Consider the following 27,910-nt stretch of genomic DNA (forward strand, 5'->3'; position numbering starts at 1 on the left):
GATGCGGATAAAAATCGAGATATCAATTAAAATAATTAGACAATCGGCGGACGCGTAACTAAATCGATAAGGATTTCTAACGATAGATTCAAAAACGCGTCGAGAATCGACCGATGATCGTTGCGCGCGATTACTAGTTTGTCACCACCTCGAAACAGGCGATGGAAAACGGAACGATCGGATTGCTAATACGACAAACTTGACGATACTCCGCCCCATACTTTGGTTAGTAATTAATCCCGTAATATCGTAATTAAATATTTAATCGGTCGACACAGTGGTAGAAACGTGAGAAAAAACTTTCATGTCGCTTTTGTACGGCGACAGGAAAGATGCTCGGAAGTCAACTCGTTACGAAATTACGAAGGCTCATAGCGACTGAACATTGCCGAGCGTGTGAAAATTCGGAATATAGAGTAACCGTCTGACGAAAGTGTCCATTAAAACAAATGGTCCCCTTTTGATCGCCTGTTTCTGAAAAAAAAAAAGAAACACACGGTCTCGTCCATTCTTACCGCGACAACACCTGTGCTTTTACGCTGCACAGCATTGGAAACAGCAACGTTAACAGATACGTTGCGCGATAACGCGTTTGAAGCATCGATAGAACCAGTCTTGTATCGGGGAGTCACCAAGAGATTTTTTAACGCGACTATAACATTCTTAATAACAGGTTTCTTAACAAGAGAGGAAAACAAAAGTTTTCTTCTTCGTCGACGCTTGGCGTTTCCCTCGAGATACGATTGCCTGCTATTTTCAATCGTAAAACAGCCGAGCGGACCTTCCCACGAACGTTACACGGATTTTGTAATCGGCGTGATATATAATTAAGAATAATTTAATTCAAAACGACAACTATCCTCCTCTTGTCTTTCTTCTTCTTGTCCATTCTTCTTTCACGTCTAAAATACACGATCGTTACACAAGTGGCGTCTTAGTATTAGCCGTGGCAACCGTTTTACTTTGTAAACTACACGAACGTTTGATAAATCGCTGCAGGATATATTTGAAAACGACGCAGTATTTTGTTACTCGATTCGAAGGTAAAGTATGCGAACCGTGGCTAAAATCAGCTATCTAATACCATGGAATTTGCATGTCAATCTCGAAATGTTCGCGGTCAGCAATTATGCGCCGCTAATTGGCACTGAACGCGCCTCGAAAATTAAGGGGCTACCGAGAAGAGGATGGAACAGACTACGGCATGCAAATGAACGATTTGATCGTGCGAGATTTCTATTTTCCGCCTGTTTAGCTACGTCGTACCTCGAGGTATCTCGATCGGAAGAAAGGAAGTACTTTGGAGCTTCCTATTTCCTTGAGAGATATATATATTTTTCTCTTTTTTTTTTTTCTTTTTTTCTCACTTGATTGCAACCTCCTGTACTTGATAAATGGTAACGAACGCGTACTTGCAATTTTATTGGGAAATCTTCCTTCGTAGCAGAAAAAATGAAATGGAAGAATTCTTGTATCTAGCCTTATCGGAGGATGTTGAGAAAAAACGGAAAATCGATATGACAAGTAACTTGGCCGGATACTTTAATTCGATAAGTCGCGGGATGGTCAGTGACAGATATTAACCTGCATGTTTCCCACTAAGTCATTCTCGATCCAATCGTGTTCTGTCATCGTTCGAATCGACAAATTTCTTAAGAGCTTAAAAAACAAACTTCTTCGGGTGTAATACACAGGAGGAAGGCAGCGTGATTAAACCTTGGATACACGGTGCGAGATAAGACCGAGTGATTTCGGCACTGGTACACGTGACGAGGATTTTCCATTCTGCAGAGAATCCCACGAAAACAAAAAACCTAGCTATCAGATCGATGGGATCGGTGAAATAATCTAGAGCATCTTCCCCGCGAAAATGCGAAAACGCATACAATGAAATTAACATTATACAATCGCACCGAATCGGTGAAAAGTATCGGATATGGTAGAGGAAAACATTCCACGAGAAAACTGTCTGGGAGTAACATAACGAAATTTCGAAGGAACCGGCAGGTTCTTCCCTTGGTCCTTGTAACAAGATCGTGTTTTCACGGTTGTAGAAGCACAGACGTTGCGTAAACGTGGAGCAACGTCCACTTTGTGTTCGAGGTACAAAAATAACGACAACGCTGGATCGATCGTGCTCTCATGGCTGATGAACGAAAGATCGCTGATCGACTCGCGTTCTTACCTATTTCCTCTTTTCAACCCCTTTCGACGAAGACGTCGAAAGATATGGCTGAAACGCGAAAAAGAAGTTGCAACCCTGACTCGAGTATGATCTTTACGACTGTTTTCACGGGTGTAAGAACACGAGACGGATTGCGTAAGAGAAGAATCTGCGGCATCGTAGAAACGAATCCCTCCCCTACCTCCTTGGGATCTTCTCTTTCTCCGTTCGTCCGGTGTGGGAGCCCCGGAAAAGAGGGGCTCTCAAGAACCCCCCCTTGTTTCTGCTCGATCTCTAAAGCCATATATATACCACCACTTCGTGGTAGCATCCTTCGAGAAAGAAACTTTGCCCGTAACACCGTGGAGACCGAACTTGCAGGCGGAGGTCCAGCGGATCGGGACCGGTGAGTGCATTGTGCCAAGATCCGAAATCGAAACTCATCCTAAGATAAATGAACACCACGTGGAAGGACACTGCGGATTAAGGTGATTGGATCTTTTACGAAACGGTAAGATTTTATTTCCCTCCGCTTCCAACAACTTGGAAAGCTTCGATGCCCGGTCTTCTAAAACATACAATCAAGAAGAATACTCGAATTCGAGGAAACGAGTAGAACTTGGATGAAATTAATCGATCTTCCATCCGATTATTTCAAATTTATTAATCGACGATTTCATCCGATTTTTTAGATGATTTCGCGGTACCAAGTTTTGTGCGCGCTGCTCCTATTCGGCGCTGTTTTGCTGTACCAAGCGATGGCGGTAAGTGACACGATTCGCCGCGTTTCCCTCTAAAACCGTTCGATTCGTAGTTCGAATTGCATATTATATATGTATATTCAGCAGGGAGTATCGTGCACGCAATACCTTTACGAAAGCAGCGCTGAATTAAAGTGCGAAATTATTATATTCACCGTACTTTCTCACGTGCAACAATGACAGAGGGAGGACGGTATCTTCTCGCGTCATCTTCGCCAAGTGGCGGCATGAAGTAATTCATTAATTAAGTCGTGTTGCGCGAGCGCGTTTTCTCGCGCGCTTCCTTGGACAAAGTGGTTCAGAAACGTGCGTTAAAATTTCCACGTCTTCCAGGTCTGTTACGTTCGAATAAGATTGCGCAACGCCAGAGATGGGTCCTGGCAAAACCATCCGGCATTCCGGAATTACGAAACCGTGTGATTCGAGCGCGGATCTACGCGTGTTCATCGACGGCACTTTTATTCGCGCGTTTATCGATGGCCGATCGTGCGACTACCGAGCCGCAAGTATATTCATTTTCACCGGAAACGATGGCCGTGAACGCGGATCGAAACGCAAGGGGACCGAATTTTCAATGCCGTCGAGCCACCGGCCAGAAAACTGAAAATGATTAATTAATCCGCCGATCGTTATCGCGTTAACATTCACGGTACGCGATTCCAGAAATTCTTTCTTCATCCTTTGAAGAAACCATCCAGCCATTGTGCCATTATGTAACGCAGAATTCTTCGACATTCAGCTTTTGCGGTCAAATCGTCTTTAAAATTTTACGATACGTCTTTTTTCGCGAGGGAAGGTTCGACGATCGTCGAGCAGAACCCTGACCTACCCTAGTTTCGCTGGCGGTAACCGCGCCATGGATTACGGCCGTGTTTTCTTGCCAGGCGTCGAAATCACCCGTCACGTCGAAAGGGTGGAGGCAGTGTCTTGCGGTTGCGCGCGTGTTAGTGGACGGGAGATCGAGTACAAAGGCACGGAGATGCGCATCCGCTTGCGGGGAACAATGTAACCCGACTTCCGGTCAAACATCGGCACGTACACGCACTGGACTGGCTCGATCCGACGTTGTGTCGCAACAGCCTCTTTTTTTCTTCTCGTTTTGACCGATAGCCAATTGCGAAAAAGATCGCGCAACCAGATTCCCCTGCGATCCGCCGCGATTTGAACGTTGTTTAAAGGCTGCTTGGATCATTAACCCTATGCCTTTTCCTTAACCCCTTTCGCATTTTATCTTCGTTGCGCGATCCAACGGTTGGATAGAAATTTTTGTTAACGACCTAACAAGCGCTCGATGCATCGTGCATAACAATTGCGCTACGAAAGGAAGCGCAACTTATAGCGTGCATCCTCGTTCGGTCCACATTCCATTGTGAGCAATGATAGATGATGAAAGCTGTCGGTGACGTTTCGTCACAGTCCCAAGGGAATTGCAATGTAAATAACGCTTTTCATAGTTGCGCCTTCTCGGCTAATTGTCTTTGTTCCAAGAGAAATCAAGATGTAATTCGCGCAACTTATTTGAATTGAAATACGTAAGCCGTAATTCGATTACCCTGCATATTCTACGTATACGTTGCACGCATACTCCCTGAAATCTTCGTTATCGCGTTACGAGTTGCAACAGGCTTGCACCGTATGCGCGTCCCTGTACGATTAACGTTAATCGAGATGCGACAGTTTCAAACATCTCGCCTATCAATCTCTACTGACGTTTCAGCAAGTAGACGGCTATACACCTGGCGTGGATTATCCGATCTACGACTCGGTACCTTTCGGCCTTACGTTTACCTGCGGGGGCAAGTTACCTGGTTACTATGCCGATCCTGAAGCTAGATGTCAGGCAAGTTTACGCCGTTAACTCGTGCCGTCTGATCGAAACACAGAAGGATGAACGCGATTTTGAAATTTTTTATTAGGTCTGGCATTGGTGTTTGCCAAATGGGCGCCAGTTCAGCTTCCTCTGTCCAAACGGCACAGTTTTCAGCCAATCGGCCCGTGTCTGCGATTGGTGGTTCAAGGTACCGCATTCTCCATGTACATCGATCTTCGTCATTTCTGTTCGAGGTCTGCTTAAAACTTTTTCTTTATCGTAGGTTGATTGCAACGACTCGCCGAGATTGTACGGTATCAACGACGACCTGTACAGAGATGTGAACGGGAACAAGATCTAACGCTCTGATTGTAAAATCTGTGAACATTTAAACGCGTGTTAACAAAGAGTATATTTCCGTGTACAGTTTCTTCGAGACAAGAGAGTATTTCAATAGAAGCGAGATTCCGTCCAACGAGTTGTGAGTTCCTAGCTTGCCGGCAGAGAAACGCGTGAACAGAACGCTGTAATATTCTCGGACGCTAAATCGCACGACGACGATCGATCGCTACAGGCTGATCGAACTTTTAGCTAGATAGAATTTCATCGCAGGTGCTGATCACTTCCATAGAACAATGAAAAATCTCTGTATCTTCCCACAAACCATCCGAATAGTTCTAACCGCCTTATAACAGATTCGATTCTTCAATAAAGAACAACAGATGCATTAACTTTTTGCTACGTGTTGAACGTGACCGTGCCTTGGTCGCGCTTTAATCGTACCGGTCATCGTGTCTTTTTATCGTAAAACTATGTTAAGAGAGAAGAATCCCGGGGAGAGGAGGAAAGAACGCGCGATCGTGCATCGCAAAACTCGAAATCGCATCGAACGATTTCTTGGCATGATCGAACAATAGAAAGCGAGCGAGTGATCGACGCGAACGACCAGCTCTTTCCCTACCTTTTTCCTGTCAAACGCTGGCCATCCGCGCTACGCTTTTCCGTTTACGTTTTACATGCACGCTGCGTCGCGAGTTTTCTTCCCCTCCTTCTTCCCTCGCGTATCTTTCGAGATCGATTAGAAAGAAATGCCGATCGTATCTTCGACCAAATCGCGCGGAAGCCTCGCCGCGCCGGCTCGTTTTTCTTCCGATCGAACAACGTGTAATTACCGCGAGGAATTTCAATCGATGCCTCGGACATTACGTAAACGAATAGAGATTTGACGTGGTCACTTACGAAATCCTCCTAACTTCCACCTGTCGAACAAGTTTTTAGAGTGTCAAGGCCAAAGTCATCGTCGAACACCGTTATTGCGATTATGCGCCGTTGACCACACGAATCAAATGAAAAATACATGAATCGTATCGTAGCCAGCTCGTTGCGCGTAATTACGACACCGTTCGACATCGGGACGATGCCGTGACATCTCTAGAAGATCGAAGCGTCGCGCAGGATTACGAGGAATTTGCGTGCGGAACTTTCGAGCGGCGAGCGAGTTAAAATTCTGGGCGCGTAAAAAACACGCATCGAGACGTTCCTCCTCGAGCGAATCGCGAGCGCAAATATCACGGGCGTACCCGACGCCTCGTCCTCAAATTCTTGACGATCCCCTTTCAAAGATCAACAGGCGTGTCGTGGCAAGTCATGCTTCGGACAGTGATCAAGATCATCGGCATTCGTCATATCTACGATATCGATCTGGATTGAACGAACTGTTCTATTAGCAGGCAACAAGTATCGGGACACAAACTCGCGATACGGTAGCTGCGAAAAGTATTTATACGTACCCTTGTATCTCTATCAAACGTTCAAACACCGCAATTACGATGATATGCAAGTACTTTTTATAACCTTTATATTATATATGACGGTACAATAGATTTATAGCGACGTAACTAGAAAATATGAACAAAGAATGGCATTGGATTTGTAAATATCGACACGTGTCCTGACACTTGTGGCCGACAATGTAAATCTTCGTCGAGTTTTACGAACCCAACGACTATAATATGGCCGACGAAATGACGCGACCTTATCTCGAGGAAAAGAACGTAAGACAAGGGAGATCGAGGCCTTGAATCTCGAGAAAGAAAGGAGTTGTCGTCCTTAGAGAAAGCAGTGAACTTTGATGGAACGATCCATCTCATGGGCACGGGTGAGTTCCGATTATCGCGATACGATCCTGTTTTACGATCCTGCCAACGAAGCCGAATCAAGAATAAATCGCAGCTGAACGGTCATCGCAGTTTTCATCGAAGGTTAACATTTATTAACAGGATTTCTTCTTCGAACGAATCCAAAAATGGTCGGCACGTACGCGCGCGTCAATTGCACTGGTATTCCCTTAAAGTTAGAAAGGACTAGTCGAAGGAGTGGAAGCTGGTTAGAATACTTTCTTCGAGTAGCTATAACTCTATTCGCTCGATGCCTGACCCTGAAGGTGATTTATCGAAAAGCCAGTCGGCTCGCTCGGAGAGTCGATCGCTTTTTCGCGTCTAACGGCGTTCGATTGCGAAAGAATCACAGTGCGAGCCTCGCGGGAAACCAAACTTCCTATTTCCAAAGAGTTAGGCGTGTTGTCGTCGGCCGAGAAAGCGATCGTTATCGATTAATAGAATTCTAGAGGCGCGATGTACTCGCCGGTTCCACGAATTTGTCCTCCTCCGTGTCCTTCGTCGGCGGAGACGACGTTCCACTTTCACTTCGTTCCTTCGATCTTTCGAAAAATTACAATTACGAGGAGTTTGCTACGTAGCTGGCTCGGGTTACTCACGAAAGATCACAAGGATGCGCGAGTCGGAATCCCCTGAAGGCGCCACGAGACCTTTGCAACTCCGCTCGAGATATACCTTGGGGTCCTTTGTTTGGACGCGCTCCAAAGAAGAGGACGAAGAGTAAAAAACAGACCGTGCGGTAAAAGCAAGATGCAATGTCCATAGAAATGGATGGCCTTCTAACGCGTCGCTCAAGAGTCAAGTTTGAAAGGTTCGACGGTAAATAGCATTGGTTCTGTTCGAGTTGTGTCGACGCTGACTATCAGGTGGCGACGCAGGTGCTCCTCGCGAACCTTTCGCTCGGTGGGGACCGTTTTTTGACAGAGCTACGCCAATGCGAGGCCAGCCAAGGCGCCTATGTACGTCCAGCCCCCTTCTCTCTCTCTTCGACCTTATCCTCCGTCGTAGAAAGCTCGACCAGACGACGCTGGCCGGAGCACAACGCTCCTGCTGCTCACTTTTCCACTTCCATCGCGCAGTCTTCTGGCCGGACCGGACGCGGTCTTGCCCTCAACCAGCAAACGCGGTGTTTCCCCGGGTGATTCCCCCCGAAAATTTGAGCATCGATCCACCCCCGTTCAGAACGGGTTCGAGTTGCCGAGCGTGCCCTGCCGAACACAGTGCTTTCTCGAGATCGTTCGCTGGCAGAGAAGTAGTCGCGCGGTGTACAGGTGTGACAAGTATACTTGGAGTGCGCCTCGATGTGAGCACGGTGCTTTCATGAGGGATTAAGGAATAATCGACGGAGCCGAGAGACAGGTCTGTGCATTTCTTTTGTCCAAAGCAACTTCTATCTCTAAGAACGTGGCACGCTTTCTAGAAACGGCAAGTTTCTCGATCGAAAATCTGCAAAAGTTTGAATAAGAGCGATCGATTATTCCGGGCAAACAGATTGGTCGTTCGAAGAAAAGAGAGCCACAATGGAAATACCTTTAGATGGAAATCGAGGTTTTTCTCGGATTATTCTCGCTGTTAGAATAGGAGAGTTTACGAGATTAACGTGGCGAAAGTAGTGGCAATCGCTTCGCTGTTCGTACTCGCGAACGTTGGCTTCTTTTCTCCACCGAATCCAGACGAGCTAGGCAAATTAAATTCGGATTACTTAAGCAGCGGTAATCACAGTGTTTTATTTACAAACGGTACGAGTCGTCGGCTTCTGCCCGCGGCCAGAATGTCAGCATTTTCTTGCGACAATCCGTCCACGTGAGCGTTCCAGACGACTCGAACCGTACCTCGCGGCTAAAGAAACTACTTGAACCAACTTCTCGCCCGATATAGTCGAAAGAAAAGATCGGCCACGCAATACCCTGGTCAAATTTTCGTAAGGAGAGAAAACTGTACGGCGCGTTGGCGTGAAAATAGTCTTTCGTCGGTTTCGCCATCCCCGGCATCCATCGACTCGATATTTCACGACATCTTACGAGAGACAGCGAGAGAAGCATGGTCGATCGATCAAATCGAGACAAACGATACGGTACGTTTGAAATCGTGAAAGGACGATCGGGCAGAGCGCGAGAGCTTCAGGAGTAAAATAAAGGCGCCAGGACTTTCGCTGACCATCCCATCCTCTCCCTCTTTCGCCGAAACGTTTTTACATCTTCGGATGACAACGAAAGCGAACTGGTTCTATCGTCGAATTTACCGTCCGCCCGACTTTCCATTCCTTTTTTTCTTTCGTGAAAAAAAAGAACGCGACTCCTACGCTCACCATCTCCCTCGAGGTTGTTTAATAAGGTGAAAGGAGAAAAAAACACCGCCGATACGTTTGCTTCGAGTCGGTCGTATTTTTGTTTCCAGCGTTTTTCAGTCTGTAATTTTCATAACTCGGTATTTTCGTGCGTTTCGAATAAGTTTCGAATGAAACCGCGGATTTCTATTCTGCTCGAGGATCGGTGCATCAACGAGCACCAACATACTGCTATCGTTCGAGGAAATATATTCAGACTCGGTACACGTGTTAAGAACGCACTCACGCGAATGTACGCACGCATCGCCATAACTACGATTGAAGTATGTATTTTTTTTTTATATATTGTAAAAAGGGTTCTCGTTGACCTCTAGGAAATGGAATATTTCCACGCTCTTTCGTTTATACATTTCCGCGATTTCAATCCATCGAAGGAAAAAAAGTCGAGGATAATGGAGATTGCTTGGGAAATTCGAACGCTCTGACTCGCGATCAGTTCCATTTTCTGTCTGATTCGTTCGAACGATATATATCGTGAAATACAACATTAGTACACTTCCATTTTGCACCAGAATATGGCGTGTAGCGTAACGTTCTCCGCGAGTTACGCGTCTTACAACATCACGGCGATAAACAAGCGGGCGTAATTTTAATCGTTAATCAAGTTACACGCCGGCTAATTCTAGCTGCGATTTTTTTCAACGGTCTATGGAAATGAACGAACCGCCGTTCACGGCGTATCGGCTACTTTGTCGATTAATCTCGTGGTTTTCCGTAACCTCGACAGTGCCTCGACCAACCGCTCTCTCTCTCTCTCTCTCTCTCTCTGTTTCTCTTTCCTTCGGTGTCTCCCTTTCGTTCTCTCCTTCCTCCTCATTGCATTCTAACGCGTCCACGTTCACTTTCGATCGGCGGATTCCGTGGCCGATTCTACACACGCTTGAAAGTGAATTTATTTCGCGAGGAGCCCGTTAGACTCGCGACACGCCTAGCCGGCCTAATTACTCGCCACACCACGAAATCACTGTTTCGAGTCTCCGCGGAAACTTAAACGTCTGGAAGCGTTCCGCGGCCGGAAACTAAGCCGCTCTGCGATCTTATTGATCGTCGATCAGTCGATGAGATGTCAAACGAAGCAACTTGCATAAACGTATATCGAGATACGGAGAAACCGCTCGTAAAGGAGCAAAACGTGAAAGCTCTGGGAATCTGACAGGATCGAGCGGATGCGAGGAAAGCGAGGAAAGTAGCGTGGAGAATGAACGCTTGCTTCCCTCTGAAACTAAGAAATAGGCTCGTTCCAATAATTATAGGTTGGAAATCGCAGCTCGATCGCGCATAAACCGCCGACGACTATGGCTGGCTGTTGCGTAATCAGCGAGCGCTTTCGCGAGCTTACGCTTGACACGTCGACCGATATTTTACCGAGTCTTTTTCGATAAACAATATCGAGAGCGCGCGAGCTCGAACGAACGCCGCGTTACGACACGAGAACGCGCGTCGTCCAGCCGCGGTCTGCTTTCTCCCGCTATACGCTGTCGGAAAAATAAACGAGCTACTTGGTCGTAATCGAACAGCCGGAATAGGCTTAATGGCCGGGTCGATTCGCCACGAAAATCGAGCCAATTCTTTCCCCAAAGTACACCGCGTCCCGATCAGGTTCCAAACAGAATCGCGAACGTGAAACGTTGAACACGACGACTTACATGTACACGTGGTGCGAAACATTTTTCACGCATGCACGCGTGATTGGACAGTGACGAAAGTTTCATCAGGCGCGATATCTTTTAAATGCGTCGATCGCAACGGGCCGGTCGACAATTCCATTCGCAAAGAATTCTCTCGAAAATGAATATCACGTGTACGGCTAACGAGAACCGTCGTCGCCCGTACCCGATAATGTGCTATTAACAATAAATAGTATTATAAAAAGTATCCCGCGGTGGTCTCGTGATGCTGCTGGTCTTGCACGAGCGTGCGAATGATTTTTGCAACTATTTTTTTTTCTTTGGTGAGTCGATCTTTCCTCTCGATTTCGAAAATGTTCTCGGCAATTGTAACGTGAAACTCTTAACGACTGTAGGGAAAGGAGAGTTGAGTCGTCTATCGAGTATCGGGAACAGAGACGAGGGAAAGACGATTTTGGCTGATATTTGTCGCCTTGGGACAAAGCGAAATTTGACCATCGCTTTCGAAACGAAACAAAGTGTGTCAGACTGTTCTACGAGGCACGCGTAAATATTGCGCGATATCTACTTTCGATGATGCCCGCGCGATCTGCACCGATCAATTCGATATACACGATCTGTCTTCGTGAACGATACTTTGAAGTAGTAATGCGAACAGCGGCTGTGAAACCGAGAGACAGACCACAAACCGGTGATCGTGAAACTTCCATTCAAGCAGAGACGATCGTGCGACTTTCTGGAAAAAGACTCGAAAGATAAAGCGGCGAATTAAGTAAATTGCGTTGCAAACATTAGTTCTAGTTTCTTTGGTAGCATTCGTCCTTTCTATGCCTGGCTTTTCATAATAATTCGACTAATCAATCGCACGCTCTTCTGTGATCTCGTGCCATTCGATGGTTCGAGTATTCACCATTTCGATGGCGGTGTAATTTCTAGACGCGGGTATAATTTAAGAAGCGGTAGGAAGCAATCGTAAAACGTCCGTTGTACGATTCAGTATCGGGCTCGTTATGCTCTCTCAGCGCGCTATCGTTGCTGTGGCTGAAAAAGACTAGAAAAGAGGCGTAACGGCTTCACGACACGTTAATTGCGCTAATTATACACGCGAGTCTCTTTCTCTCGCGAGAAAGAAATTCGTAGGAGAAAGAGGAGGATGAGAAGACAAGTCCAATTTCCGATTCCGGCAATGTTTCTTTCCGTGCAATCACTTTCCTGCGGTTTCGGAATCACGTCGATTCCCAGTTACAAAATTTTCTCCGAAACGATGGCGAAATCGGATTCTGGATCGTGGAACGACCGCCGATAAGCGTAATATGGCTGCAGGCCGCGAAAACAAATGGAAAGCGTACGTCTTCTTTTATTACCACTTTCCTTATCATTAATATCGTTAATTTCGCTAACTCGTGGCTCGTTTTTGCCTTTTACCGTCCAACTAACGCCGAAGCAAGAAAAAAGCGGTACGACTCCGCGAGCAGAAGCCTCGCACCGTTAGCGTTCTGGGGCTGTAACGCCGGTTTATTTGTCGCGGCAGGCTTACACAATGTGTCGATAAAACGTGGCAAATAGCAGTTTACGGTCGAATAAATTTTATTCACGGTGGAGAGTGAAATCGTTTATCCCAAAGCCGGTTCTCTCCGCGGCAAGAGCAACGTAGTCACCGCCTCTCACGGATCGTCGTTCCACAAAACGTTTCGATTTTGTCAATTAAAAATCAAACCTCGCATCCTCGATTCCTGGTTGAACGAACTCGACCGGAAAACTCACGAATCTAGTGATCACCGCGACGATGATAAACGCGCTCCTTAATCAACGATTACCACCGATGAATGGATGCCGCGTTACGTAAGTTGACCGCTTTTAGCGAACGCGAGATCGATTATATTTGCCGAACGATACTCCGGGCCGGTATTTATACGAGAGAACAGCGTTACCAAGAATTGTAATAAGTAGAACTAATAAGTACGATACGATTGTACGAAAAATCGAGGACTATACCATTCTAAGCGAAGGCCCGGTATGAGAACGTTCGATCGCAAACGAACGATAGGGTCTTTGAAACTCTAACAAGCGCAATTTTTCGTAGTCGAGGCAGCTGTTTCCTCCTCTCGTTCGATCGAATGTTCGTTGTCTTATGGCGTGAAGCAGGCGTGTCGCGTATCAGCTTTTGTCAGTTTTACTCGCACGCGACCAATCCGGATAATTCTGGCACCTTGACACGAAAAACCAGTCAGCATTAAAGCGCACCTTCGCAGCAACGATGCTCGATTTTCATGTCTCTGTGAGCGAGTAAGATACATTGAAATATATTTCCATGCTTTCAAGGCCTAGCTTTTCAAGGTAGATCCGCGTTATCCTAATTCCTCTCTGTTACGACAACAGCTGTCCGAGCTACCAGGCGAATAAAAGCGATCGCGATATAGTCTCGTTCCATATTCTTCGGGCAAGTATCGACGTCAGTGGCATACTCGTTCGCCTGCACAATCCAATACTTTCTACATACGAAATAGCAATCCATTTCCTAAACGACGTGGAGGATTATTAACGATGCGAAAGAAACCGACGTTCGTGGTCTGTCTCGTTATCCTACGATCGCGTCTACCAATAACTGTAAACCGTGATTTTAATTGAAAGCGACGAACGAGAAGAACGAGACGGAGTCTGCGCCTGATATCGCGCCGGGTCTGACCACAGTCCTCTCTATCTACTGTACGTAATTATGTGCCGTGCACCGCAAATGCAACAAGTGTCTAACGAGTTACGGCGTTGGAGAAGACCGCGTGCACGTCTATATGGAATGTACATTATACCGGTACTCGTCTCGACGGGACACTTTCTACCCACGACGCAGTAATCCGTAGTCCAATGAGCATGAAACACGGATAAAAGTGGCAGCTAGCGGTCGTGTGAAACGCGCCTGTTCCCCCGTTTCAATTCGCCTGCGTCGTATCCCATATCCCTGATCCAACGACTGGGAAAATATCGCGTTACCTTCCTTTTTCAGGATCGAACTTAATTGCTCTGTGCCTTGACCTCGCCCGATCGGTCGCGTTAGACGACCGATCTCGAATCGAGCGCGCGCTCAGATCGATAAGATTACTCAACGATAATCCAAGTGCCGATTACGGGAAAATCGACGAGAAAGCGTATGACCTCACCGCAAAAACCTTTTCATGGAACGTTTGATCGCGACGAGCTAAATCTATTCGCAGCGTATCGATAAGCGGCCGGCTGGCTTCTAACAGCTTTTTCCACTGCACAATGATCCGTGATTCGAGTTTCCGGTGAACGTGAGCTACCTTTACTCCGTATACGATTGCGATATATATGTATAACGGTAGGAACAACGAAACGAAACTAGAGAGAAGTCAATTCTCACGTTCTGCTTTTAAGTAATTGTTTTTACAATTGAGAGCGCACGATCGAGAGAAACGCTCGAGTTGCTAAAGCACCTGACGCGGGATAAATGTTTGAAAAAATGCGGAAACTCGTACGAATGGACGCGGAACACAGTCGTTCGATGACTGTTTTCCTTCGTCGCTTCGTCGTTATTGCCACTGTCCAACGTACAACCTTTCCGTAACAATGTACGATAACGCAACGTCGATAGCAGTTGCTCCAAGCACGAGGAAATGAAAGCTTGCTGCACCAACCTGTACGACTTTTGAAGGCTATCGGGTTTTCTAACCACGCCTTGTGTCGATGGTTTATCTGAAAAATCGCGAATGTCTCGAAGGAAGAAACAACGGAGGCAACCACGTTCCAAATACGTACGATAATAATTGCTCCTGCATATAGAATGGAAAATATATCCCTGCCAATAAAATTTTTACGAATTCCTCGTGTACGACGGAATTGTTCGAGCTCTAAGAGCGAGATTCGCTTAGAATTTCATTTCCGGAGAACGCCTCGGAGGATATTCGAAAGCACTGGGTATCGTAAGGTATTTAAGAAACGAAGTGGGTCGGACAACTGGTCGTGCTAGCCATAACTTCCGGCGACCTTTAGCGGTCGCGAGATGACCGTTACGTGTGTTGTAATATAACGTAATTTACCGTAAGGTAACGTTACGAGTGTCGCGTTCCGCGCACAACTCGATAAAGAGGAATCCTCGGTTTGTCCGTTGGAGGAAACGTATTTGCATTATCCTGAAATAGCCGGGGGGCGTTTCGAAGTGTCTACGCGATTCTGCAAGCGAGTCGAATGGCGAGAGAATTCATTTCGGCTTGATTTTCTAGCCATTTTAGAAATAGCGTAGAAACACGATCGCGTAATCGTGGCTTCTCCCGAACGGGACGAACAACGCGACTAAATTTCCCAGCAGGCCTGAGAACTCGCACAACGGTTCGTCGTGACACGAGCAAAGAAAGCAACAACGAAACTTGTGTAACCGAACAACGCGGCGATTCTCTATCTCCGAGAGGAACGCAGCCATCCTTCTGCTTTTTCCTGCCGCTTTTACACAAACGATAACGATCCGTCTGCGAACTGGAGCGCGATAGAGCGCTTAATTAATTCGAAAATATGCCGCGATTAACCCGAATGCTCTACATTTTTTATCCAAAACCGAGGCAAGACTAGAAAATTCCGATCATCGAATCCTATACCGAACAGAGAGATCCGTAAACGTAACTTTCAATGGCTTACGTTACGGTTTTCGATCCGTTCGCCTTAAGCAGAAATTTCCATAGTTGGAAAAGCAAAAATCGATAAAGACGAATTAAGCGCTGTCGGATGTTAATCCTTGCGAATGTAAATACGACATAATTCGTTTCAAAGGCGGAAGATCTATATCGTAAATCGTCTCTTTAATCGGGGAAAGGTAAAAAATACCGAATTACGTAGTCAAAAGCTATCACGAAAGCCAATCTTATCTCCAAACTACTTTCACCAGTTTCCGTTTCGAAATTGAGAGAATCTGCTCTGAATACATCGAAAGCTGAATCTTCGAATATCGTCCGCTAGATTTATCGAAATATATTTCTGTAAAATCGTTGCCATCTATGCGAATTCTCTTCGCTATTTGCTCGTAGAAGGCCGAGTAGGTGTTTCGAAAAAGTTTCATCCGTGAAGTAGAGGAGGAGATATACCGGGTACCCTAAGAGTGAAGTTCTCTTTGTTCTAGTAATTAACAGAAGTAGCATGCGCAGCAGTGACGACAAAGTCACACCCGGTATTACGTGATCGTGCATTTATATAACACCTACATTATCCTTGCATTATATGGTTAGCAGTGGTGACAGCACAGAGAAAGTTCCTAACCGTTCCCATATGCTCAAGTGCCTGTACCGGTCTACGGTCGACGCCAGAACTACGTCCCGATTATGCTTTATACAACTCGATATCGAACTTTGGCAATCCACGTCCACCTCCGTGTCAATTTTTAATACGATCGTAGCTACGATATTGCGTCAATGCCGAAACGCTCTTACGAAATTCTTGCATCGAATTAATTAGAAATATTTCTGCCTGTTACAGTAGCGCCAACATGCGGGAGAAAAGGTGGCTTCTGCTCGCTCTGTATGGTAAGTAAAACATACGCTTCCAAGACTCGCTGCAGACACAATGATCTCCCTGTGCCATTTAAAACATAACGCACACGATATACGCAATATCTCCGGGGTGGTTTAAATTCTCGATCGTATTTCGATGGAAGCAAAAGCGCAGTTAGCGATGGTTGCGATGTGACGGAGCTTAGTATTTTTGGACTCTCCATATCCGGAGAGGAATGCCGAAGACAGCGGTCGACCTTCCATCCGAGAGTTTAGCATCCATGTTATTCAAGGTTCGTTCACACCGGCGTCCCACGTACGTATATTCATCCTTCGGTACGAATCGAGTTCGCTTCATAGAGTTTGATACGGTAGGACGATCGAATCTGTCAACTTATTTTGAAAAAGAAGATGCTACGATTCGTATTCACGACACAGATAAACCGCGTACGTGTGACGCGCGAAAGAACTTCACAGAAAGAATCCACAAAGGAAAAGAGAAACCTGTTGTGCATATCAACAAGTCCGCTTCCTTTGTCCTATCGCGACGTGCAGTGCGAACCGACGAGCTCCGAAATTCTCTATCGATCGAGGCATCGGAAAAACGAGACGAACGTATTACAAAATTTCGAGCAAGCAGCTTTCGTCGCTAGCCGACACAATCCTTTGGACGTACAAGCAATCGTCCAACGAGACATTGTTAAACGATCGTGTGTACACTTAACGCGGTTTCTGACATTTTCACTTGTTCGACGACTATTCGTTTCTCGTATCGAGCGACAGCCAGCCGAGGCCTTCGAAAACTTGTTTGAAAGCTACCGAACGATACGGTGTACCCCACGCTCGCGTCTCGATTCCTCGGGATCGCAAAAATTTTCAGCCATAGTTTTGCACGAATGTTTACCATTCTCAGACTAGTTTACGTCGCCGATCTTTCGAATAATCTCGGTTCCACCATCGATGTATCGCGCGTGATCGTGGAAAAGTTGCGATTAACTTCTTACTTCGATTCTCCTATCTTATCTTCAAACGTAAGAAACTTCGTTAACGTAACGTAACGTGAGAATTAAATGACGCGATTGGATGGAAAATGAGCGAAAGAAATTAGTATCGTCGCGCCCTTTTTTTAACGAGAATGCCATGACATTCCCATTCGAGCGGGAATCGAAAAGACAATCGTTAGTTGGCGATACGATAGAATCGGAACGAAGCAATTTGTTTAGACCGCAGCTACGGCAGTCTGTTTCGTCACGAAAATGTTTCGCCGTTACATTTCCAGCAGGGGTGTGCCCGCGCCAGCGTTTCTCACAAACGGAATGCGAGCACGTTCCCATAATTCATTTTTATGCAACGTCGCCGGTTGCTCGTTGTTATCGATTCCAGCTTGGAAAACCACGATCCCGTTACGAAGGTGCACAACCGCTGCCGGACGACGTGTTTTTCAACATCGAGGACGTTCACTCTCCGAAAAGGATCGTAAGGAGACCCTCACACCCACGTCGATCGTACCCGTCCGATCCGCTTCGCTATCGGACACCCCTTGCAAAGAGAGTATCGGCGAAAGTATCGCGTTTTTTTCCACGGGACGACGAGTTATCCTGTCTGGTTCGAAAGGTTGTCGCCAATCCGCCGACCTTGAACCGGTTTGATTTAATTAGACGTAGTTGGTGCGCGAAGATTTTGCGATAATTCAAGTTCATTAACGGGATATCGTTATGGTAGCGAGAAAAAAATAAGAGACACGGCAAAGGTTTATCCTTGAACGCTCGGTCCGACTAAAATAAAATGATTAGACGTATCGTATCGTACAATCTGCTCGTAAATCAACGAAAGTCACCCACGAAAGAAACGATCGATAGACAGCCTTGATCTGCTTGAAAACAATTGCCCAACCGAACGCATTCACCTGCGCGGCGAAAATTGCAACACTTAAAACCGAGCTCTCGCTGCTCTTCTCATGCGCAGGTTTCGCAACGCCGACGCTTCTTCGTGACTTATGCAATCCGTGAATGCGTATCGGCCTTTGATTATTTACCATGTGTCTAACCGGTGTCCCATTCCAGCACGTTCCAGCGATCAAACCTGTCCCGTTGCTTTTAATAGTCACGTTTCGATCGACAACGTTTACCGCAATACGGGAAAACCGAAGGGGAAAGATCAACTACGAAGTTTCGGATAATATTTCGTCTTAACGACCAATATCGAATATTTTTTTCACAATTTCAGGAATTCTGTTGACCAACGCAGTTTCAGCCGAACGAAAGCCTACCAGGCCGAAATTCAAGATCGCGACAACTTCCACGTCGACGACCACAAGCAGCACCACCGAAGACAGCCACGTCCGCGAGAATGAAAACGAAGATACGGAGGTACGTCCTAACGAAGTAACATTCTAATCGCAGACATACAGATATAATTGCGCTCAACTTTTTTTGGCGTATCTGATCGAATCTAGACGTTGCTCGCGTAGCTCCGAGCACTGAATTTATAATGCGAAGCGTGGTTGTAGCGCGATCCTGTCGTGTTGCGCCTCGATTTACCGCTGCAGGAATAGAACGGGCAGATCGTTTATCGTCGATGATGCAAATCGCGTTGATGATGCTCGAGTCACGACAAACCACGCGTCTGTTTCTATTTTCCAATTATACATGCCAGTGTACTTGATGCAACGAAACGAAGATGCATAGAGCGAAAGATCGCGACACCGGTAGCATCGTCTACACGATACGTCTCTTTACGAGCGTTTCTCCCAAATCGTTGTAATTTACGACAATCCACCGGTTTAGATCTCTCGATTACGCCACATTCATATTAAATTAATTAACGTCTATCTAAAGCACCGTTGGGGCGCGTTCAAAGACAAGTTTACCTTCACATAGAAACGGCATCGTGACATCATCGAAAGTAGCATCGCGAGCACATCACTGACCGTTACCAAGAGCCACGGTAGAACTACGATGCATTAGATAACTACCGTCTCACAGGCTAGATACGCGCTACTACGCTCGCAAACGTGCGGACGCTTGCTTAACTTTCGACAGAATGGCAATGTTTGAAAATTACAAATAAAAAGACTCGGAAATCCTTAGAAAATTTGTATCTGTAGGCGCCTGACGTGAAAAAGGACAATCTTGTTACTCAACCAGTTGCTTATTCTCAGCTCGTTCGACCGTCAGGCTATACGTAGACACGACAAAGAAGATTCTTCCAAATCAATAGCGATATCGTGATTTTGACAATAGTATTTAAAATCAATTGACACTTGATCGAATTGTGTATTTGATTTTAATATACTATGATATACGTATATACGTTGACTCTAGGAAAAAAATAGTAAATCTTAATGATACGCACGTTTTGTTATTACAAATCGATCAACGTGTCCAGATACTTACGAGTGGTAATGTAACTGATCGAGAATGCTGTTCGTGATTTTCTTCAGACGATCACAACGGTGGCCAGCGAAACGAACGCGACGACTGGACACGTCCTCACAGGAATCCCGCAGATCGATTACATCTGGGACCCAAATCTGCCTCGTGAACTGAACGGCTACAATCTCAGCGATTATCCGTTTTACAACAGCATACCGGAGGACATCGACTTTAAATGCGATGGTCTTCACGATGGCTTTTACGCAAGCGTGCCTCACAAATGCCAGGTGAGAACTATGACTCTTCGTAATTATTCTGCTTGACGCGGTATCAATCGCTTAGCTATTCTTGGCGATGAAAATTGGTGGACTTTCTCTTTCTGTAAATAAAGTGAACATCTTGAAGGATATACACCGTCGACTCGAAGATGCCTCGAAGATTCCAAAGGGGAACGAGCGCTCGACCGTTCGCTTATTCTCTCCGTTATTTTACGTTCACGATCATTTTGCATAATTGAGCGAACTTTGTCGTTTATCGTTTCTCGTTTCTCGGAGACCTTCTTAAAAGTAACGCGAAGATTCCTACAACGGGGAAGTCGCGCATAAAACTGTAAGATCGAGGACAAGTTAATCCGCGTGTGGAAGAACGCCTGCTGCTTCTCAACTATTTCGAAATGTCGAAATTTCATCAACCATGTAACGTACACTTACTAATACGTAATACATCGTAGTAATAAAATTTTAAAAAGTTACGTGTGACGCGTAACATGTTCGCAAACATTTTCCAGGCAGATGTCCAAATACCTTTCCGAGTCGCTTTAAATCTTTGCCCACTCTCGCTTATTTACTTGACGAATACCAGAGTATTCTTTATCAGGAGGGACGCTATGAGAAAAAACACAATGTGTACGATGAAACGTATGCAAGTATCGAGAAACACCGTGCGTAGCGTTCTTGCGGAAATCAGTCCGTAATCGCGAAACGATCGTGAAACGTGGGACCGATCGCGTCCATTGCAAGAGTAAAAGTGGGTATCGTGATCGCTCTAGTGAAAAGGAAAGTCAGTGTCATCTGGATGAATGCCCGGGAAAGATTTTCTGACAAGGTGTATCGTCCACTCGCGCAATGAACAAACGTCAACGGTCCGTGACTGCGGTTTTCCCGTTTCTATCGACGGGACGAGCACCGACCGCGAACGAAAGAGATCACATTTTGATGGCGAGAACCATCCTTCTTATCCATCAGGTCTAACTAGTTCCTGCCACGACGCAAGTCTATCCTTTTCGTAATATGTTTTATGAACACAAAACAAAACGATCAACCTTATGGCAAATAGAGAAAAGAAAATTCGTGATCCGATATCGAATAGAACAAAGAACTGATCGATTCGAAAATCGTCAAACGTTTCGAGCATTCTAAAATCGATCGTCCATTTACGTTCAAAGCAACGGAACCGAAACTGCGAGTTTCTAAATAATCGAGAAATAAACGAAACGAATTTAGCGGACGATTTAGTACTTGAAAAGAAAACGCAAATTTTACACCTCGACGTAATACGCGTAGGAGAATGCTGGTTGGAAAAGCGAGAAAGACGAGGTTGTGGCGGAAAAAACACGAAGAAGAGAGGAGACTTTCGCGGTCCGATACACTTCCCGTCCCTGACCGTTTCGAGATTCACGCGCGGCGATCTTGCGATTGTGAAAGCGATTGCAAAGTACCCCTTTCCGACGTTCCTTATCGATTGTTTAGCCCCAGCTACCGAACGAATGGGCCTATTGTCATGCAAATGTTCGCAGATTCGCCTCGCTCAGCCCTCCGTGAAGCAACGATGCCGAGGCAAAACAGGATATCATACAGAAACAAGTAAAAGAAAAATTCTTCCGAAGCAAAGCGGATCGATCTGATAGAACGTTACACGATTAGACGCGTGTTTCGCTTCATCCAACTTATTATCGCTAAAATGGTTTTACGATACTTTTCGGGCGATCGTGCTTCTCCGATAACCGTTCGCGATCGAGTTGGCCGTACGTTTGACATTTAGCAGCTGCAAGTTGAGCAATAATGGCGATCCATCATCGCGAAATCGCTCGACTAACCCGGTTCGAGATGCTTGGAAACAACAGCAGAGTTTCGAGTAATTTTAAACCGAGCGCGTTCTTGTCATGCAGATACGCAACGAGTTACTTCCTGCAATTTAGAACAGGGGACTCTGACTTTCCAATAAAATTACCAAAGCATAGAGAAACTACAGGCTGTTGGAGACTAGCGAGCGCGCACGCGAAAAGATTCGATCAAAAATTGGGATAAACGAGAAAAAATTGGGGAATAACGATTGGCCAACGAAGGAAGTAGACGAGGATCCCCGTCCGTCGTTCAAGACGGTGAAAAAATGAACGAGACAGCGTGTCGAAGAAACAAAGTCGAACGAAGAAGTTGTTGTACGAAGCAACCTGGACGTGCTCTGAATGATTCTAGATAATACCTTTAGATAATCCGACCAGACGGTCGTAGATACTTTTACAGAGACAAGCCGCCTATATGTGTAACACCACCAGACGCGCTTGTGGTAATTACTCGAGCACACGTAGTCACGGTGTGAAAGCTACGATACCTTCTAGCAACGACGAGCGTCCGTGTTCGGTGAAAAGTATGTTACCAGTGTCGAAGATCGTTTCCTAAAAAAAAAAGTGATCAAAATGTTCCCGACGAGATAGATACTCCTTGAAGAAGAAAAAAAAGCGCTCCTACTTTCACGAATTCCGAACTTTCAAAGCTTCTTCATTTTTGATTTCGACATATCTGTAATTTCATCGTGATCTGTTTGTTTTCATGGTAAATCCGATAATTCGCGTTTCTTCTTTTTCAAGGTGTACCACCACTGCCTTTTCGGAACGAGATACGACTTCCTGTGCGCGAATTTCACGGCGTTCGACCAAAAGACCTTCATCTGTCACTTCGTCTCCGAAGTCGACTGCGCCAATTCGAAGAAATACTGGCACAGGAACGATGCCCTTTACAAGGCCACTACAACGTCCACAACATCCACGTCGACGACAACTACCGTGGCACCGGTAACAGCCGCCGCAGGACGTCAGTTACCGAGGGACAGAGATCTTCCAAGAAGAAGAAGACCCTTCAGAAGACGGCCAGCGTACGATTACTACGACGAAGAATATTACGACGACGATTATAGTCGTCCACGTGGCTACAGCAGAGACGACTACGACTACGACGACCGAAAGTACAGAAGAGACAGAGATCGTGACTTCAGAGATCGGGATCGTGACTTCCGAGACAGAGACGTTCCAAGGTCTCGGGAAGGAATCCCCAGGGACGACAGAGATCGTGACGCGAGCGCCAGGGATCGGTATCCGCCTAGAAACAACAGAAGAGACCCTACTAGGGCGAGAGATCCTCTCGAGGAAGATACAAGAGTCAGATCTAGAGATCCCGATCAAGGATCAAGGTCCGCGTCTAGAGAACTCGACGACACGGAATTGGACGATCGACGAACCGAGTCGAGGCTTAGAGACACCGACGATCGTCGGTACTCCGATAAAAGGTAATTCCTTCTTGAACAAAAATGCGAATGTTTTACCGTTTGATAGTTCGACGACGAATTAAGCAAATTCTTTCGTAGGTATAGAGACGATTACGACGATAAAGAAGCTGGTTCTCCGCCTTCAGGCGCGACTGGAAACTCGGATGGCTTGGTAAAGCCTGCAGCACCTGCAACATCGGTCTACGCAAGACCGAGAACTCCTCCGAAAATTCGAAGACCCGTGCCGCTTTCCGAACAGGACAGATACGCGTACAAAGCTACAGCTGTTCAATCGACCGGTAAATTTCTTGTGCCGACGATGCTTAAACGATTCGTCGTATATGTCGATTAATTTAGATTAAATAGGATACAAGATTTTAAACGCGCGCAATCCACGCTCTTTGCAGAAGAACCTCGAAGAAGACCGGTGGACGTCGCAGACGAGGACTATTACGAAGACGAGTTAGAAGATGTGAGGCCGGTTCGAAGACCACTGAGAAGGAGACCAGCTTATAGAGACAGGGATCGAGACTTCTATGACACCATAGAAAGGGATAGGGGCCGACCCTATAGGTAAGGTAACGTACGTACACAACACTGATACAATTATCTGTATATTCGTCTGTCGTAACTAATCGATCGCAACACATTATCTAACGATACCGTAACATGCGTAATGCGCGAAGTAACATACGTGCCTAACACAGCAACATCATCGAACGTACATTCATATAAAAGATACAGTTACTTCGGGTTAAAGAAAATTAAGAAAATTTCTAATTTCAGAACTCGATATCGGGACGACGAAGACGACCTGCGATCGAGAAAACACTCGGATCGCTCGAGAGATCGCTACTACGATCGAGATAGGGATCGGGGTGTAGAACGTGGAAGGGATCGATCCCTCGATCGTGGAAAGGATCGTAACGCGGAGAGACCACCGGATCGTGATCGAGGAAGAATGCAAGACACGGACAAGCCAGAAAGACCGCATCGACCTCAAGATAAAGAACGCGAGCCAGATCGTTCTAGGACGGGTTCAAGATCCAAGGATTTACAAGAAACTACAGACTCGGCCAGAAGAGGCAATGGTTACGATCGCACGGAAAGGACCACTACCACTACGACGACTACCACGTGTTTGCCCGAACAGCTCGTTCATAAAGCAGAATCAATTTCGAAAGAACCCACGAACGATAGACAAGCTTTTGCCGAAAAACAAGCAAAATCTGCGCAGACTCAAACAACGCGAACGCCGATCGAGGATGGAGAATCGTATCGAACGAATCAGCAGTCGGATTACCAAGAACGAGATCAGGACGAAAAGCGTGATCGTGGCCATTATCATACCGCGTCGTTGGAGGAATACTCGCAAGATTATTACGACGAACCGGAAGATCCACCCGCTCCACCACCAAGAACCACGGTTCGCATCGTTAAACGACCCTTCTTACCATCTAGAGGCGGGAACCCTAATCCAAGAGGTTTGTCTCCGGTCGGTGTGAAAGCTACCACGTCTAAGAAGGAAGAGGACAGACCGACTGAAAGGACAAACGTTCAGGAGAGAGGAAAAAATTATTACGTGCATGAGGCAACGCAGGACAATCTCGAGGAATCTAATCAAGAGCCTAAAACGCAACAAGAGGAGAACGAAAATCACGATACGTACAGGAACGTTCAAACAGAGAGTCAGCATGGATATAACGACGAATATGATACATCTATAGCGAGACCTGCGATTAGAAGGCCGACTGAGAGACAAAGGGAAGAAGAACAACAAAAGACTATAAGCGATGCGTTTGTTCGGACATCCAAGCAGGAACAAATAGAAAATGAACAGAACTTTGGAGGACTAGCCAAATGGCCCACCGAGGAATATTCCAATCAGCAGAGTAACGAAGGAAACGTGCAGATCTCGGGTTCGTTCCGTAACAAGGGCCGATTAACCGTAACCGAAAACTCAAACGTTTACGGGTCTACCTTTAAAAACGACGAAGCTGAGGAGCAACCAACAGGACCTCAGAGTTACAGAGTGAAACAAAGGCTGAACGAGGTGACGCATCGTTTGCAGGATATCCCGGAAAGCGAGTACGACGTCACTTTGAACGACGCATTAACGCCTACGCTGAATCAGGAGGCAAACTTGCCCAGTGGATTCGTTCTACCTCTTCACCGACAACTAGGAAGAGACGCGGTTCTACAATCATCCGAGAATAATTACAAAGTTTCCAGGCCCGTGAATCAACAGCAGCAGAAACCATTCGTTTCTAATTCTCAATTTTTGCCAGCAGTTAGCAACAACGACAGACTGAGAACCGTATATTACAGAACGCCCGAAACGATTCAGATCGGTGGAGCGCAATATAGGCCGCAAAGAGGATCATGGCACGATTACACCGGCTACTGAAACAAATACTAACGACGAAGAAATCTTGACAGAAAGCTTTGGAACGTTAGAAAATCGGTCGATTCGGGCACGTTTCGTCGATCGAACGTTTCAAGGAACAATCTTTTGCAGAAGCTAACTTCCTTTCAGAATAAAGGAATTTATTAGACCCTTGGTCGTGTGGTCAAACTTTTCGATGTCTTTCATAGGAGGGGATAGGAAAGCGGATGGTTTTCGTGTATTAGATCTTGAAAGTAGAGAACGAATATCCGAATAATCAAACTACTACGCAGAGAGGCGAGCAAATATCGAGCACAGTTAAAGCAAATCATCACGAATCCAGAAATTAATGACCTTTTATTCGACCGAATGATCGAAAAACTATCACTGTCCAAAATAGCTTTTAGCATTAGTATCGACGACGTTAAATTCATTCTTCCCTGTAGTAGTTTTTCAAAAACTATATTTTAAATATTAGCCACTTATTAACTAGCTTAACTTATTAGCTGTTCAACTATTTTTATTTTATTAACTGTCACAGTATAAATCTCTGATCGAAGATGTAAATTACAACGGTTTCTACTTTCGGCTAATCTTGTAAATATGCGCACGATTATTCACTATTCCTTCGAATTAAATTATTACTCCCAGTGCGATGATACGCGTGTAAACAGTTTTCTACGAAAGCACATTCGTCGTCTCGATTTTCTTTTCGACAATAGTAGCAAGTAAGTTTTCTCGAGTATGCATTCTATCTTTAATGTAATGTAAATTATACCAGTCTTGACGTACGATATTAAAGAGTGACAAAACGTATAAATCTAATTCGTATCCCAACATGAACTTCGTTGCGGCCCGAATTTCCTTCCCTCTTCAACGTCTATATTTAAAATATTAATATATTAAAGAGTGACAAAACGTATGAATCTAATTCGTATCCCAACATGAACTTTATTGCGAACTGAATTTTCTTCTTTCTTCAACGTCTGCACTCCTCTCTGCGCGGTCAAGCTCCTTTCTTCTTTCTTGCTTCTTCTAGTTGACGTTTGCTATAAAAATATTCAGATTGATTAACCTCGAACACTGCATATAACGACGCGACTATTAAAATTAATTATTAAATCGACCGACAGTGCGCATATATAAATGTTACTATTTTATATTAACTGTAGTTCTTACTAATTTAAAAAAAATTTTTTAACTAATTTTAAAAAGATATATGCAGTGAACGAAGGTTGATCTCGTAGCCATTAGCTCGATATTACGTACGTACAATACAGGTATTATATCGTACAATACAGGTATTATATCGTAAGTAATATCGATTGCCCAGGTCTCACCACGGGGAGGTTGCTACGAATGGAAACCCACAAAAATAAGATCATCTTCTATCTTAAAGAGATCAAAATTCTATTCATTGTCGCATAACTTATGTAAAGATTAAATTATACGAGAATGAACAACGGTACGTATTAACTAAACAGGTTGATTAAGAGGAGCGAAAAATAATCAATGGTAGAGCGTTTGAGTGTTATTTTCTTTATTTTCTATTTTATATTTATCGATGTTGAATATTTACAAATCCTTCATTGTGGTCATTGATGACTTAATTCTGATGACACGTTTCGTAAGCATTTATTAGAAATAGACAAATTCAGTGCTTTTTGTTAGATTTCTCTTAATTTTTAGATGCGCAGTTTTAGACATTTTTTGGCCACAAAATTTCCTATGAGAAAACAATGTTTCATTGTCGGGGAAACTATCAAATTTCTTGTTAATATTTTGCATTTAAAGCAGTTATGCGATATGTACGTACAACGTCAAGGAACTCGAAAATACAGTATGTTCCTGCAATCGAGCTAGTATTACTCTTAACAAATTGTGCCACGAGAACGTTAATCAATCGATAATAAATGTTTCATCAAGGATAACGTAAAATACATCACAGAGTAAAATTTACAACTCAACAGAGCCACGTACACACAAACCAAGTCATCCCTGTAAATACGAAAGGATGAATTAAATCTATAGAATAACATTCTCTCTCTTCCATCTCGCTTGATTCAATTTCCAACTACCGCAACAAATTGTAATGCAAGATTGTCGATGTTTTGCGTAAACGTGGCTATTATGAAAAACGGTAACAATAATTACAGTCAGTCGAATTGTCAAACTGCATCGCTGAAGTGCATTCTAATAGACGTGTCGTTAACAAGTGAAATGAGCGGTGACGT

General features: G+C 45.1%; 2 protein-coding genes and 1 long non-coding RNA gene across 3 annotated transcripts; 2 read left to right on the plus strand and 1 right to left on the minus strand.

Annotated features, from left to right (window-relative positions):
• The first annotated feature begins 2,148 nt into the window (after positions 1 to 2,148).
• Positions 2,149 to 5,466, plus strand: LOC117208564 (U-scoloptoxin(01)-Cw1a-like). Its single transcript, XM_033449790.1, has 5 exons — positions 2,149 to 2,675; positions 2,857 to 2,928; positions 4,643 to 4,765; positions 4,842 to 4,943; positions 5,019 to 5,466. The coding sequence occupies exons 2-5, from the start codon at positions 2,857 to 2,859 to the stop codon at positions 5,094 to 5,096; spliced, it is 375 nt and encodes a 124-aa protein (XP_033305681.1). The 5' UTR covers positions 2,149 to 2,675; the 3' UTR covers positions 5,097 to 5,466.
• Positions 5,467 to 7,981: 2,515 nt separating this feature from the next.
• Positions 7,982 to 26,490, plus strand: LOC117208555 (zinc finger CCCH domain-containing protein 13). Its single transcript, XM_033449777.1, has 8 exons — positions 7,982 to 8,271; positions 16,363 to 16,409; positions 18,603 to 18,745; positions 19,819 to 20,037; positions 22,617 to 23,311; positions 23,390 to 23,589; positions 23,698 to 23,863; positions 24,077 to 26,490. The coding sequence occupies exons 2-8, from the start codon at positions 16,373 to 16,375 to the stop codon at positions 25,695 to 25,697; spliced, it is 3,081 nt and encodes a 1,026-aa protein (XP_033305668.1). The 5' UTR covers positions 7,982 to 8,271; positions 16,363 to 16,372; the 3' UTR covers positions 25,698 to 26,490.
• Positions 8,227 to 19,913, minus strand: LOC117208569. Its single transcript, XR_004487729.1, has 4 exons — positions 19,772 to 19,913; positions 19,246 to 19,695; positions 8,443 to 8,590; positions 8,227 to 8,358 (listed from the first exon to the last, which is right to left on the minus strand). It is a non-coding gene; the product is annotated as an uncharacterized LOC117208569 (long non-coding RNA).
• Positions 26,491 to 27,910: the final 1,420 nt, after the last annotated feature.

The sequence above is a fragment of the Bombus bifarius genome, unplaced genomic scaffold (assembly GCF_011952205.1).
Source record: "Bombus bifarius isolate JDL3187 unplaced genomic scaffold, Bbif_JDL3187 scf7180000007966, whole genome shotgun sequence".
Classification (NCBI taxonomy): domain Eukaryota; kingdom Metazoa; phylum Arthropoda; class Insecta; order Hymenoptera; family Apidae; genus Bombus; species Bombus bifarius.